Below are 15041 nucleotides of genomic sequence, written 5' to 3' on the forward strand. Positions count from 1 at the left end.
CAGAGAAAGTTCAGCACAGGGACAGAGAAAGAACACAGAAACTGGGCAAGAACAATAGCCGGAATCAATCAGGTGATGACACGGATAGATATAGAAGCAAGCTTGTAGCAAATATATACTCCTGGACTACAAGGCTCTGGAGGGGCAGCCAATTACTGGGCCTCCCTCCCCATGAGGGGAGTCTGAATCTGCTTGTGATACATTTTCCACACTTTTCTTTAAATCTTCTGGTTCGCGGAGCTTACTCTTCGGCATTGCAAGGCACGACCTTGGGAAAAACCCTACGCTTCCTATTCTGGTTGTTAATATCTTCTTTAGTTATTTCCTGCTTAGATGGGATGTCGAAATCATGAGGGATGGGCTTTGAGTGTAGTCGGCTGGCACACGGTGTAGGTTTCTCATGGTTTGTAGTGACGGTTGTAGCAGCATGAGTTCCCCAAGAGACTGGTTGCTGAAGTCCTGTTAGTGACGTGGGAGGTGAAAGCTGGTCCTGTGGCCACCACAGCATCACTTGTCTGGTTTTGGTGCTTTTCTGGGCCTGGAGCTGAAATACAACTGAGGCCTAGATGTGATCTTTAGGGAGGAAAAGATCAAGGGTCTAAGCTGCCTGACTAGTGATATAAAAGGGGAGGATAGGTTACCCTGGGAGGCAAGGTACTTGTTTTTCCAGTTTTTTCCCTTGCTAGGCATCCAAAGTTTTCTGACCTATCTATACCTGTACTTGGCCCATCGTCCTTGCTCTGGGGGGGTCTCAGGGTCTACATCCCCCCCCCCCCAATGATTTTTGGCCCTGAATTCTCTCTGATGAAAGGGGATAACATTTCCCTTCAGAGCCAAAATCCTTGCTCTGTCAGAAGGATGATGAGGCCTGGGCACAAAAGGAGGTTGTGATGGTGGCCAGGGGCATTATTTCCTGAGTATGAGGAGGGCATGTAACTTGGTGGAGACAAGCTGTTTTATAAATTTTAGTATTACTGAAACAATTTAGACCAACAAGAATTATGACAAATAGTTTGGTGGAAGGAGACATTTAGTTTGGAGGGTTGTAGTTGAATATACCAAAACTAGTGGTGCATGAACTTTGTGCATGGGTGTGGGGGGTGTCCCTCAGCCTGGCCTGCACCCTCTTCAATCTGGGACCACTTGGAGGATGTCCCATAGCGATTGGGCCTAAACCAGCAGTTGTACATCCCTCTAGCAATCCAGGACTGCTGGCTCCTAACCACTCACCTACCTGGCTGCCTGATTGCCCCTAACCACTCTGCCTGTTGGCCTGCTTGCTCCCAATTGCCCCTCCCCCCCACTGGCCTTCTCGTCCCCAACTGCTCCCCCTGCCAGCCTGATCACCCCCAACTGGTTCCCACTGCCAGCCTTCTTGCCCCCAACTGCCCCCCTCTGCTGCTCACATGGTCCCCAACTGACCCCCACTGCCAGCCTGCTCACCCCCAACTGCCCTCCCCTCCTGGCCTGATCGCCCCTAACCACATCTGCCTCGGCCCTGCCACCATGGTTTTGTCCGGAGGTCTCCTGGTCTAATTAGCATATTACCCTTTTATTATTATAGACTAGAGGCCCAGTGCACAAAAATTTGTGCACTCGGGAGGGGGGGGGTGTCCCTCAGCCCGGCCTGTGCCCTCTCCCACTCTGGGACCCCTCGGGAGATAACGACCTGCTGGCTTAGGCCCGCTCCTGGGTGGCAGAGGGCAGGCCCAATCCCTAGGTGCAGCCCCTGGTCAGGCTCAGAGCAGGGTCGATTGGGGAGTTGGGGCGCCGCCCCCTGTCATGCAGAGAGCAGGGCGGATCGGGAGGTTGCGATGCCACCCTCAGTAACGCTCAGGGTAGGGCCAATTGCGGGGTTGGGGCACCGCCCCCTGTCACACTCAAGGCAGGGTCGATGGGGAGGTTGCGGCGCCACCCCCTGTCACGCACAGAGCAGGGCCGATCAGGGGGTTGGGGAGCTCCCCCCTGTCACGCACAGAGCAGGGCCCATCAGGGGGTTGGGGCGCCGCCCTCTATCACCCACAGAGCAGGGCTGATCAGGGGGTTGGGGCGCCGCATCCTGTCACACTCAGGGCAGGGCCGATGGGGAGGTTATGGCTCTACCCCATCACACACAGAGCAGGGCCCGTGGGGTGGGGGGGTTGGGGCGCTGCACCCTGTCACACACAGAACCGCAGGGTGATCAGGGGGTTGGGGAGCTCCCCCCTATCAGGCACAGAGCAGGGCTGATCAGGGGGTTAGGGCGCCTTCCCCTGTCACAAACAGAGCAGGGCGGATAGGGAGGTTGTGGCCCCGCCCCCGTCACACACAGAGCCGCAGGGTGATCAGGGGGTTTGGGCGCTGCCCCCTGTCACGCTGATCCCGGTGCCAGGAGGCCTCGCGGCTCCGCTGATCCCGGTGCTGGGAGGCATATTACCCTTTTACTATATAAGATAGAGGCCTGGTGCATGGGTGGGGGCTGGCTGGTTTTCCCTGAAGGGTGTCCTGGATCAGGGTGGGGGTCCCGCTTGGGTGCCTGGCCAGCCTGGATGAGGGGATGATGGCTGTTTGCAGCTGGTCACACACCCTTCAGGGTGGGGGTCCCCACTGGGGTGCCTGGCCAGCTGGATGAGGGGATGATGCTGTTTGCAGCTGGTCACACACCCTTCAGGGTTGGGGTCCCCACTGGGGTGCCTGATCAGTCTGGGTGAGGGGCTGAGGGCTGTTTTCAGGCTGGGACTGAAGCTCCCAACTGCTCCTTTTTTTCTTTTTTTTCTTTTTATTCTGGGCCAGCTTTAGCCTGGCTCCAGGTATGAGGCCTCAGCTGCTGAAAGCAGGTATCTGGTTTGTTTAGGTTCTATAATCAAAACTCTGTATCACTCCAGCTCTGAGATCCCAGCTCACTGAAAGCTGGTTTCTGGGGTTTTGTTTAGCTTCTATATTTGTTACAATGTTTCTTAAACTGCAAGCTCAGGGGCCGGCAAGGCAGGCGGGGAACGTTGCAGTCCTCCATCACTGAAGCAAGCAAGCCTCATGTTCAGTTTAAGCTGCCTGGCTGCCGGCCGCCATCTTGGCTGACAGTTAATTTGCATATCGCCCTGATTAGCCAATGGGAAGGGTAGCAGTTGTACGCTAATTACCATGTTTCTCTTTTATTAGATAGGATTAGAGGCCCGGTGCACAAAAATTTGTGCACTCGGGGGGGGGGGGGGGGAGTCCCTCAGCCCGGCCTGTGCCCTCTCCCACTCTGGGACCCCTCGGGAGATAACGACCTGCTGGCTTAGGCCCGCTCCTGGGTGGCAGAGGGCAGGCCCAATCCCTAGGTGCAGCCCCTGGTCGGGCTCAGAGCAGGGCCGATTGGGGAGTTGGGGCGCCGCCCCCTGTCATGCACAGAGCAGGGCGGATCGGGAGGTTGTGATGCCACCTTCAGTCACACTCAGGGTAGGGCCGATTGGGGGGTTGGGGCCCCGCCCCCTGTCACACTCAAGGCAGGGTCGATGGGGAGGTTGGGGCACCGCCCCCTGTCATGCACAGAGCAGGGCACATCAGGGGGTTGAAGAGCTCCCCCCGTCACTCACAGAGTAGGGCCGATAGGGGAGTTGGGGCACCGCCCCCTGTCACACACAGAGCAGGACGGATCAGGGGGTTGGGGCGCCGCATCCTGTCACACTCAGGGCAGGGCCGATGGGGAGGTTATGGCTCTACCCCGTCACACACAGAGCAGGGCCAGTGGGGGGGGGGGTTGGGGCGCTGCACCCTGTCACATACAGAGCAGGGCCCGTGGGGGGGCGGTTGGGGCGCTGCACCCTGTCACACACAGAGCCACAGGGCGATCAGGGGGTTGGGGACCTCCCCCCTATCAGGCACAGAGCAGGGCTGATCAGGGGGTTGGGGCGCCTTCCCCTGTCACAAACAGAGCAGGGCGGATAGGGAGGTTGTGGCCCCGCCCCCGTCACACACAGAGCCGCAGGGTGATCAGGGGGTTTGGGCGCTGCCCCCTGTCACGCTGATCCCGGTGCCAGGAGGCCTCGCGGCTCCGCTGATCCCGGTGCTGGGAGGCATATTACCCTTTTACTATATAGGATAGAGGCCTGGAGCATGGGTGGGGGCTGGCTGGTTTTCCCTGAAGGGTGTCCTGGATCAGGGTGGGGGTCCCGCTTGGGTGCCTAGCCAGCCTGGATGAGGGGATGATGGCTGTTTGCAGCTGGTCACACACCCTTCAGGGGGGGTCCCCACTGGGGTGCCTGGCCAGTCTGGGTGAGGGGCTGAGGGCTATTTTCAGGCTGGCGGGTGACTGAAGCTCCCAACCGCTCTTTTTTTTCTTTTTAAATTCTGGGCCAGCTTTAGCTTTGAGGCTTGGCTCCAGCTCTGAGGCCTCTGCTGCTGAAAGCAGGTATCTGGTTTGTTTGGGTTCTATAATAGAAACACTGTTTCAACTCCAGCTCTGAGATCCTGGCTGGCTGAAAGCAGGTTTCTGGAGTTTATTTAGATTCTATATTTGTAACAATGTTTCAAACTGCAAGCTCAGAGGCAGGCAAGTCAGGTGGGGAACGTTGGAGTCCTCCGTCACTGAAGCATGCAAGCCTCATGTTCAGTTTAAGCTGCCTGGCTGCTGGCCGCCATCTTGGCTGGCAGTTAATTTGCATATCGCCCTGATTAGCCAATGGGAAGGATAGCGGATGTATGGCTAATTACCATGTTTCTCTTTTATTAGATAGGATGAGGTTTATTCTCTTAACTTCATTTGTCCTTGGGTGTGGTCAGCAAATAGCCCTAATTGGATTTCTGCTGTCTCCCTGAGTACATTGATGTAAGCTATTTACCCTCTGGCTGGGGAGGAATAGTGCAAATTAGTTACTCTTAATTGTCCTTGGTTTAGGGGAGATATGATTTACTAGATAGCTGCAAACTGCTGTTTAACTCTCTCAGTTTCCCTATCCTGCTTGTTCTGACTTACTGGCCTATGTCATTTATATAACTTTTTTTGACACTTCTCCCTACAGACCTTCTATAACATTCACAAACGTTTTGACAATTTTAACAAGCCTTCTTACAACTTCATGAATCTTCTTACAATTTTAAATCACTTTCTTTTTCTTTCAAAATGCATGTCCATGCCTCAGGCCTTCTATTACTAAAACCATACAATTCTTTTACAATTTAATTAGAATTGTTAACTCTTAGAAACCTTAATTTTCAAATGATAATAAAAAAAGTAAGTAACCAGCATTTAACCAAAAAGTAGACATTTAGCATTTCTTAGATTGACATTTATGAACACTCTCACTTTCAAAAAACACACCTTCAACAAAGCACAAGATATTACATTAACATTTCCAAATCTACTTTATAGATTTTCTGTAACAAAAGTTAGAGGAGGGGACAGTAATGGAGGAGATAAAGCATTTATGGTTCAAGGTAATGGCTCATTTTTGTGGGGTGAGAGTGAAACTGAGGTAGATGACTGTGGTTCAGGACAAGTGGGCTTTATGAGGGGATGTGCGGTAGAACAAGAAAAGAGTGGATAAAGGGGGTGTCTAGTTAGATACAGTATAGAGGTGAGGTGGCTAATGGCTATGAGACTAACTGTCAACCCCCATAATAGAGGCTGAGAAAGGGACAAGGGTCCCAGCCAGTTTGGGAAAGGCAGAATAAGTGGCCCCAGTGTCAATTAAAAAGGAGATCGGCTCACCCGCCACAATTGTTACCCAAGGCTCTAGCTCAGTGATGTAAGTCTGTGGGGCCTTGTCAGGGTCTGGGCAGCCTCAGTCTTTGGTGGATAGTTCCAGGTTTTCTGGGAGCCCTGAACCAGATCTAGAGGTTTGGGCAGGACTTGGCTCAGTGTCCTTCCTTGCTGCATTTGAAGCATGGGCCTGGAGAAGGCTTGGCCCCTGACTTACCCTTGGTTGGAGGACTGGCACTTCATTTGGGGTTCATGAGAGTGGTGGCTAGGAGCTGAAAGGCCTCCTTCTGGGCCTCAGCCTTGGCCTAATGTCACCTTTGTTTTTGGATTTGTGTCTCCTCATCTTTATTATTAAAGACCTTAAGGGCTAGGTTAAGGAGGTCTTTTTGAGGGGTCTGTGGACCTGTGTCTATATTTCAGAGTTTATGTTGTGTGTCAGGGGTTGACTGGGATATAAAATGCATGTTCAGAAGGTGGGTTCCCTCTGGGGAGGTGGGGCTTAAGGGGTATATTGGGTATATTTCTGTAAGGCCTTTGTGAGGAAGGAGAGGAAGAGAGCTGCGTTTTCCTCAGGGCCTTGAATGATCTCGTTAAGTTGGTCATAGTTGTCTGTCTATGGGCAGCTTTTTTGAGTCCAGCAATGAAGCAGATGATCATATGGCTATGGAGCCGGCGCCCTAGAGAATTGACCTGATAGTCCCACATCGGGTCAGTTTGAGGAACTGTGTCAGTGCCAACCGAGTTAGCCACCGTGTCCTGTCTGTGGAGGGCCAACATGGAGTGGCCAGAATGCAGTCTGACTTCTAGTAGCCATCCCTTCTACACCTTGGGCAGGGCTCAGGTGGGGGGTCTTGGGTTTGGGCAGGACTTGGCCAGATGTGCTCCTTCTCCTCTGGGGTGAGAGAGGAGGATGAGATGACATAGAGGTCATGCCAGGTCAGGTCATAGGACTTGGGTCAGGTACTCAACTTCCCTGGTAAAAGATGCCTCAATCTGTGCGAGGTTGGACAGGGAAAATGGGATGTGTACCTGGACAATACCCTCGGCCCTGGCCACCTCTTGGAAGGGAAAGACAAGGGCTGGAGGCTGAGTTGCATGGGAACAAACAAGAGGGGGGCTCAATAAGGAAGGGGTGGATGAAGAGGTAGAGTCTGAAGACAGGGGGGCAGTCGAAGGAGGGACATAAGAAGGTGAGTTCAGGGGACCCCTAGGGAAATGAAAAATTGAATAATCTGAAGCGTCGAGGTAGGACAGATCAGAGGCCTCCGGGTCAGCAATGGGAAGGACAGGTCCCTAATCCAGCATCCTCCTTAGCTGGTTTGGGAGGGCCAGAAAGGGAGGGAGGCGAGAGCGAGGCCAGCGATCGAGTCCCCTGAGGAGGATTCGGCGATAAACTCAGGTCGAGCTGCAGCTGCCTACTGCTCTCAGAGTAGCAAACTTGGGGTGACTGCAGCCAGGGTGATGGCTCCCCTTCCCTGTGGAACCCTCCTGGATTTTGGCACCAAATGTTAGGGCCGCTGAAGGAGCAACACATGAGGCCAAAAGAGGTAAAGAATTATAAATTTATTGTTATATCTGCTAGCAGAAGAGTTAAGACCAAAATGGCACCAGAGGGGCAGAGTAGGGGGAATGGGATATTTATGTCCTTGTAAGGGTCAGTCAGAGTAGCAGGTAAGACCAGGTGCAAGTGGGGACCAGGTGTAGGTGAGGACCAGGTGTAGGTGGGGGCCGGGTGCAGGTGGGAACGGGTGCAGGTGGGGGCCGGGTGCAGGTGGGAACGGGTGCAGGTGGGGGCCAGGTGCAGGTGGGGACCGGGTGCAGGTGGTGTCCAGGTGCAGGTGGGGACCAGGTGCAGGTGGAGACAGGTGTGGGTGGGGACCAGGTGTAGGTGGGGACCAGGTGTAGGTGGGGACCAGGTGTAGGTGGGGTCCAGGTGCAGGTGGGGACCAGGTGTAATTGGGGACCAGGTGTAGGTGGGGGTCCAGGTGCAGGTGGGGACCAGCTGTAGGTGGGGATCCAGGTGCAGGTGGGGACCAGGTGTAGGTGGGGGTCCAGGTGCAGGTGGGGACCAGGTGCAGGTGGGGACCAGGTGTAGGTGGGGGCCAGGTGCAGGTGGAGACCAGGTGTAATTGGGGACCAGGTCTAGGTGGGGGCTGGGTGCAGGTGAGGACCAGGTGCAGGTGGGGACCGGGTGTAGGTGGGGGTCCAGGTGCAGGTGGGGACCGGGTGCAGGTGGGGACCGGGTGTAGGTGGGGACCGGGTGCAGGTGGGGACCAGGTGTAGGTGGGGACCGGGTGCAGGTGGGGACCAGGTGTGGGTGGGGACCAGGTGCAGGTGGGGACCAGGTGCAGGTGGAGACCAGGTATAGGTGGGGGCCGGGTGCAGGCGGGGACCAGGTGCAGGTGGGGGCCAGGTGCAGGTGGAGACCAGGTGTAATTGGGGACCAGGTCTAGGTGGGGGCCGGGTGCAGGTGAGGACCAGGTGCAGGTGGGGACCGGGTGCAGGTGGGGACCGGGTGTAGGTGGGGACCGGGTGCAGGTGGGGACCGGGTGTAGGTGGGGACCGGGTGCAGGTGGGGACCAGGTGTAGGTGGGGACCAGGTGCAGGTGGGGACCAGGTGTGGGTGGGGACCAGGTGCAGGTGGGGACCAGGTGTGGGTGGGGACCAGGTGCGGGTGGGGACCAGGTGTGGGTGGGGACCAGGTGCAGGTGGAGACCAGGTATAGGTGGAGACCAGGTATAGGTGGGGGCCGGGTGCAGGCGGTCCACTGGAATCTGAGTGAGGCGGCTTACTGGAAATTGAAGGCTATTAATCATGAAACCTATAATGAGAACAACAGGAACATCGCTGGGAGGGGCAAGAGCCCCAAGCAGGGCAAAATGGGGTAAAAGAAAGTGCCGAATGTGAGTCCTTGTGCGTGTTGCTTCAAGCTTCCCCCAGCCAAGCCCTCTGCATCCCTCTACACCAGTTAGGACCACCCACCCCTTCTTGGTAAATTTATGCTCTTAGGTTTATTACCTCCATATACCGTGGAAATTAAGTTAGTTTATATATATTTTTTTCTTTAGTTTAAATCATTAGTCTTTGCTAAGGAGGACTTGGTGTCTCTCCTACCTAAAATGAATGAAATGAAAATAAACCTAAAAGTCGATGAGGGAAGAGGGGGGTGTATGGTATGGAAACTAGAGTGGGTATTTCTGGGAGACATTCTCATAGGTCTCTTGCATCTCTGCATTACTTGCACACAGAAGGCTAACCGCCTCCCTGTCTCAGGCTGTTTTAAGAAGGATGATTGTAGAGCAAACGGCCTTTGAAAAGAGGCCGAGGGAAGATTTACTTAATGTTCAATACAGTCAGAATGTTTCTTTGTTCCGTACAGTCAAAATGTTTCTTTCTAGAGCAAAGCTCGATAGGTTTAGTTACAGCCCATTATAAGAGATTCAGGCTTATAAGCTCATGGTTCCTCTCTTATAACACCACCCACTGAATTTACAGGCATCACCTGGCTTTCTTTGTGTTGTCTTGTGAAAATTAGAGATTGGGGAACTGGCACAGATATGATCTCAGACTGCTGCTATTGCTGTGAGTAATAAAGTCCCGTGTGTTGGACTCAGAATCCCATGCCCTCTGCCAGTGTTCCTGAACCGTTGGTAAGCTAATCTGATAACTTGCAAGTAGAGTAAGATCTCAGGCCCATCACAGTTCAATATTGACAACAGGTCACTTATCTTCATCTCCAAAGATTGCAAACTCTCTTTTTGGGGCATTCAATTTCTCTACACACATACAGAGAGAGAGGGGGCATCAGAGAATGTGGGGAGAGGGAGAAGAAGAGGAGGGGGAGGAGGAGGAGAAAAAAGAAAAAAGAGATGAGAAAGGTACCTCTATGTACTTAGTTGCAGGCAGCAGTTTAAGAAATACATAAAGGTCACTTATTGGAACTGAATTTTATAGCAGCTTTACTCCTTGATCACTTTCCATTTTATCAACATTAGCAATGGCCAGAAAGACTTGTTCCAGTGTTATATGACTGATAGAATAGTCTTCTAAATTGAATAGCACTTTAGCTTCTTCCAAAATATTAAACACCTTTAACAGAAAAAATGGTGGTGTTATCATTGCAATATCCCCAGATGAACCTTTTCCTCCCCCTCACTCAATCATCCCCTCACTCCTGCTAGGTTTATACTTTAGGCAAAAAAATACAGAAGGGGGAAGTTAGAAAGTAGAAGGAAAAGATGGTTGGAAAACCGAGAGAAGAGGAGGCAGTTCTCCATCTTATTCTGATAGGTATGGGATAATAGCATTTAGGCCAGAAGTCTTAGTCCTACCACAGAGGACACTGAAAAGTAAGTTAGATTTTCCATCTCTAACAATGCCAGTCCCCATTCCGCAGGCCTGAATCCTCACACTCCTTGCCAGTCCTCTATTAGCACACAATGTCATATTGGTATGATTTTAATAATCACCTTTCCCCAGCAGATTTCATTTCTGGGAATGTGGTAGTAAATAATTCCTCGACACTCCTGGTTTACAATGTTACCTAAGAAAGATTTGAAAGGTAAGTAACAGGGAGGGCTCCATATTTGATGTTTTACAACATTCCCCAATGATTCCCATTCCAATTGTCCACACCAATGGAAGAGATATCACATGCAAGTTATACAAAAGATAAGAATTCCAAAGCCCTTTCTTTTTAGCATGTGTTAAGTATATATTAAGTGTTTCACTAGCTTTACAGCCATGTGGTGAAATATGGCTTTATTGCCTGTAGTTAGTAAAAATTGTAGAGTTGGGATAGTCACTTTTAGGCACTGAAAAATTGAGCTCACATGCTCACTTTGCCAAACCTGATGTATATGAATCCTAATTTTGTGTGGAACCGTTTCTAGACATTGTCCTGAAACTATACTCATAAAATTGTGGCGTGGTTTCTTTTCCCAGTTGTGTGTGTGTGTGTGTGTGTGTGTGTGTGTGTGTGTGTGTGTGTGTTAGGATCTGTATGTGGAGAGCAGCTACAGTGTTTGGACAGGTTCAAGCCTCGGACTAATGAGAGGGCACAGTCCACTCGTGGCAAAGCCACATGCAAGTCCCAGCTTGGAGGGCAGAGCCCTCCCAGCCCATTGATAGCCAAAGGCTATAGTTGTAACCTTGACCTTATGGTCCGAACCTGTGGTCCCACGTAACTTAGTGATGTGGGCTTGATAGAGTTCAGGTGCATGTAATTGAGTGGATTAGAACATTGTTTAACACCCTGACCACGCCCTTACTTTACCTTGTGGAATCTGGCTATAAAATAAAGACTTGGCTTGCGGGCGCTGTCGCTGTCTCTCCGCCAAAGAAGCAGCGTCCCACTGAGAACCAGCTTTCATTCTCTTGCCTGTCTTTTCACTGCCCCGCGCCCCCCATCCGCCCCCTCAGGTTCACCCTTGGCTATGCTGGCACAGAACATCTCTATACTATTCTCATGATGACGCAACCTTCATTCTAAAGGAAAGATATAATTCATGTATATAAAACACAAATGTGAAGGCACTCACTGGAGCAAGGAGCTATTATAGCTTTTGAAAATATGGTAGTAATATTGTAGGTAGCCATTCCTTGTTGATAGTGTGACTTTATATTTATTACAACACAGTTGGCGATTATTGCAAGTGATACTCATTGAAGTTAAAATATTTAAAATAAATAAGCTATATGTCAATAATAGTATGTAGCATTTTTTTTACTAGCCTCTAGTAAAAATTTAAAAAATGTTTAAAATTGTGATATATATCAAACATATAAAGAGTGTATGGAACATAAATATACAGTGTAGTGAATTATAATAAAGTTATGTCATCAACACCTAGAATTCTAAAAGTCACCTATATGCCACTAGCAAGACTCACTTCCTCCCCCTTAAAGAAACTATCTTGATTTTTATGGTAAGCATTTATTTGCTATTCTTTATAAATTTACTAGTGGCCCAATGCATGAATTCATGCACATCAAAAGGAAATTAATTAGAAGAAATATTTTAATATCACTATTCACCCTTTCTCTATAATAGAAGCGCCAACCAAATTCATGATCCACAATGACAGATGGAAACACATGGGTGCAACTGGCACCAGTGAGAGCTTTTTATGTATTGCGCATGCACGAGTCAACTTAGCCTTTTATATTTATAGAATAAATTTGCTTAATTAGACCTGCTTTCTGATGTAGCTAAACTTTTTCCAGCCCAGTGAAGCACCTCAACTTCTCATTCAGGTAATTGTCAGCAACACAGCAGTAAATATCAACACGAAGCAGATTATTATTGTAGATGACACAGGAAGAACAAAGGGTGAAATATTTAACTGCAGCAGTGTTTGACTCTATTCTGCACAGTGAGAAAACCTGAAGTCATTTTTAAGGTCCACCATTTCTTACTTCTTTTCAGTCAGGTCAAGTTTCTAAGCTTTCTAAATCTCTGTTTCCTGGCTAATGAGACAAAAAAATAGGATTCCACCGAGTCTCCTATCTACCTACTCCAGGACTTCTGTGAGGATCAAATGCTATGAGGCCTTTGGAAAACGCTTCATAGACATTTGGTTAAAGTGTAAAATGTTTCCATCTATGTTCCTGGGCTGAAGAAACTGCAAGGAAGCTAGTTGCTAGGGAGAGGAAACTGGGTGTTGCTCTGTGACGTCATTACCTGGAGCCCACAGCGACAGTTTCCAGACTGGAATGGGTTGTGGGCTGCATTTTGTGCCATGGGGTCTTGGCAGCATTGGCTGTGATTTGGTGGGGTGTTGTTCTGGGGTGGTGGCAGGGCCTGTGTCCCTCTTGGGGGAAGACAAGTGTTGGTTTGCCAGCCAGTGCCTGACATGGCATCTCCTGGGTTGAGTGTCTGCCCCCTGGTGGTCAGTGTGCATCATAGTGACCAGTCAGATGGTAGGAGAAACACTTAGCATATTAGCCTTTTATATATATAGACTAGAGGCCCAGTGCACAAAAATTTGTGCACTCGGGGTGGGGGGCGTCCCTCAGCCCGGCCTATGCCCTTTTGCAGTCTGGAACCCCTCAGAGGAAGTCCACCTGCTGGCTTAGGCCCGATCCCCCAGGGAGTGGGGGATGTCCAGCCCTCGGGTGATGTCCACTTGCCAGCGAGGAACAGGCCTAAGCTGCAGTCGGATATCCTTAGCGTTGCTGAGGAGGCAGGAGAGGCTCCCACCACCACTGCTGTACTGGCAGCAGTCAGCCTGGCTAGTGGCTGAGCAGAGCTCCCCCTGTGGGAGTACACTGACCACCAGGGGGCAGCTTCTGCATTGAGCGTCTGGGCCCTGGTGGTCAGTGTGTGTCATAGTGACCAGTCATTCCCAGTCGTTCTGCTGTTAGGGTCAGTTTGCATATTACCCTTTTATTATATAGGATAGAGACCTGGGTGGGGGCCGGCTGGTTTGCCCTGAAGGGTGTCCTGGATCAGGGTGGGGGTCCCCACTGAGGTGCCTGGCCAGCCTGGGTGAGGGCTGATGGCTGTTTTCAGGCTGGCCACACCCCCTTTAGGGTGGGGGGTCCCCACTGGGGTGCCTGGCCAGTCTGGGTGAGGGGCTGAGGGCCATTTTCAGGCTGGCCAAGCCCCCCGGTGATGGAAGTTCCCAGCCTCTCTCTCCCTCTCTCTCTCTTTTTTAATTCTGGGGTTTATTTACCTTCTATAATTGAAACTTTGTTGCTTTGAGTGGAGCTCAGAGGCGGGAAGCTTGGCTTCTTCCATCATTGGGGCAACCAAACCTCCTGCTTTCTCCAGCTCTGTGGCTGCTGGCCGCCATCTTGGTTGGGTTAATTTGCATATAGTTGCTCTGATTGGCTGGTGGGCGTGGCTTAAGGCATAGCAAAGGTATGGTCAATTTGCATGTTTTTTATTAGTGTAGATTACCTAAATATGGAACCCTGAAGCCTATAGTTTGGTTTTGCACTTTTGTACTTCATATAAATGCAAAAACATAGTTTGCATTAATTTTATGTTTTCTCTCATTCATATTGTGTAAAGCTGTACTTCATTTATTTTTATTATATACTAGAGGCCCAGTGCACAAAATTCGTGCACTTGGAGGGGGAGGGTCCCTCAGCCCAGATTGTGAGAAGGCGCAGGCCAGGCTGAGGGACCCCACTAGTGCACAGTTGAGGCCGGGGAAGAACATGGGAGGTTGGCCAGCTGGGGAGGGACTGCAAGAGGGCTCCAGGGCATGTCCAGCCCATCTCACTCAGTCCTGATTGGCTGGACACCAGCAGCAAGCTAACCTACCAGTTGGAGCATCTGTCCGCTAGTGGTCAGTGCACATCATAGCAACTGGTCGACCGGTAGACTGTCTGCTTCCTGGTGTTCAGTGCATGTCATAGCGAGCAGTTGAGTGCCTTAGCATATCATTAGCATATTATGCTTTGGTTGAACGGCCGACTGGATGACTGAACACTTAGCCTATTAGGCTTTTTTTTACATAGGATATGACTTAACACAGCTGTAACAAGTAAGCCCTACCTATATTACCTGGGAATGTTGTTGCAATGAATTCTTTGAACTCCTTTTGCTTATTTTCATTCTTATCAATCTTAATCTTTACTGTCAGAGTGTATATATCACTAAACTTGTTCTTGAGTTGCTGAGGACTGTCGAGGCACTTGAACTTCCCCTCTACCATGATTGCCAGCCTGGAACAAAGGGCCTCACATTCTCCCATGCTAGGGGACAAAGAAGATTTGGCTGAAGAGACTCTCTTTCAGAGGATAAGGGCAGTATTTCAAAGCAGAGCTAAGACCATACGGTAATATTTGCAGTAGGAAAGCTTGGTGTTGCAGAACATCACCACTAAGACCATATTTGGGAAGAGAAGATTTTAAAAATTGAAAGCAGTTGATTTCTAAATCCATGGTAGAAAGACCTTACTTCCTATTTTCTGTTGCTTCTGGATTTCAGAACTCAATTTAGGATTCTTGACTTTAGCCCAAATTAGCCTCTACCCACAGCTCCTCTTATGTATGTAGCTCATATACTTAGATAAGTTCATTGACTTATATTCCCGGCTCCAACTAATTCCCTCCTATACTCTCCTAATGCTCAACCAAACGCCCCAGTAGGTCATACCTGTGGGAAGTTATGATGACAGTCTTGCCAGCTTTACACAGCCATGTTACTGTGTCCCAGAGCAGGCGCCTGGCAATGGCGTCCATGCCAGCAGCTGGCTCATCCAGGAAGACAACTGAGGACTTTCCCATTAGGGCAACGACAGTACTCAATTTACGTTTGTTTTCTTTACTTTATCGTCAAAAGAGAGAGAAAAGTGGAGGAGAAAGAGAAAAATAAGGGTACACAAGTCATTAATTTCCAGGACAGAATTAGCTCACATATCCAGAA

The 15041-nt window shown here is 50.3% G+C and overlaps 1 protein-coding gene across 1 annotated transcript in view; it reads right to left on the minus strand.

Annotated features, from left to right (window-relative positions):
* Nucleotides 1-9610: 9610 nt before the first annotated feature.
* LOC118656595 (ATP-binding cassette sub-family A member 3-like) overlaps nt 9611-15041 on the minus strand; it is a 343556-nt gene continuing 338125 nt past the window's right edge. The window contains exons 28-31 of the mRNA XM_036310023.1: nt 14772-14942; nt 14178-14368; nt 10132-10205; nt 9611-9751 (exon numbers count right to left, since the gene is read on the minus strand). Coding sequence (XP_036165916.1) covers nt 9611-9751; nt 10132-10205; nt 14178-14368; nt 14772-14942 — 577 coding nt within the window. The remainder of the gene's footprint in view (nt 9752-10131; nt 10206-14177; nt 14369-14771; nt 14943-15041) is intronic.

Source organism: Myotis myotis, unplaced genomic scaffold, assembly GCF_014108235.1.
Source record: "Myotis myotis isolate mMyoMyo1 unplaced genomic scaffold, mMyoMyo1.p scaffold_m19_p_5, whole genome shotgun sequence".
Classification (NCBI taxonomy): Eukaryota; Metazoa; Chordata; class Mammalia; order Chiroptera; family Vespertilionidae; genus Myotis; species Myotis myotis.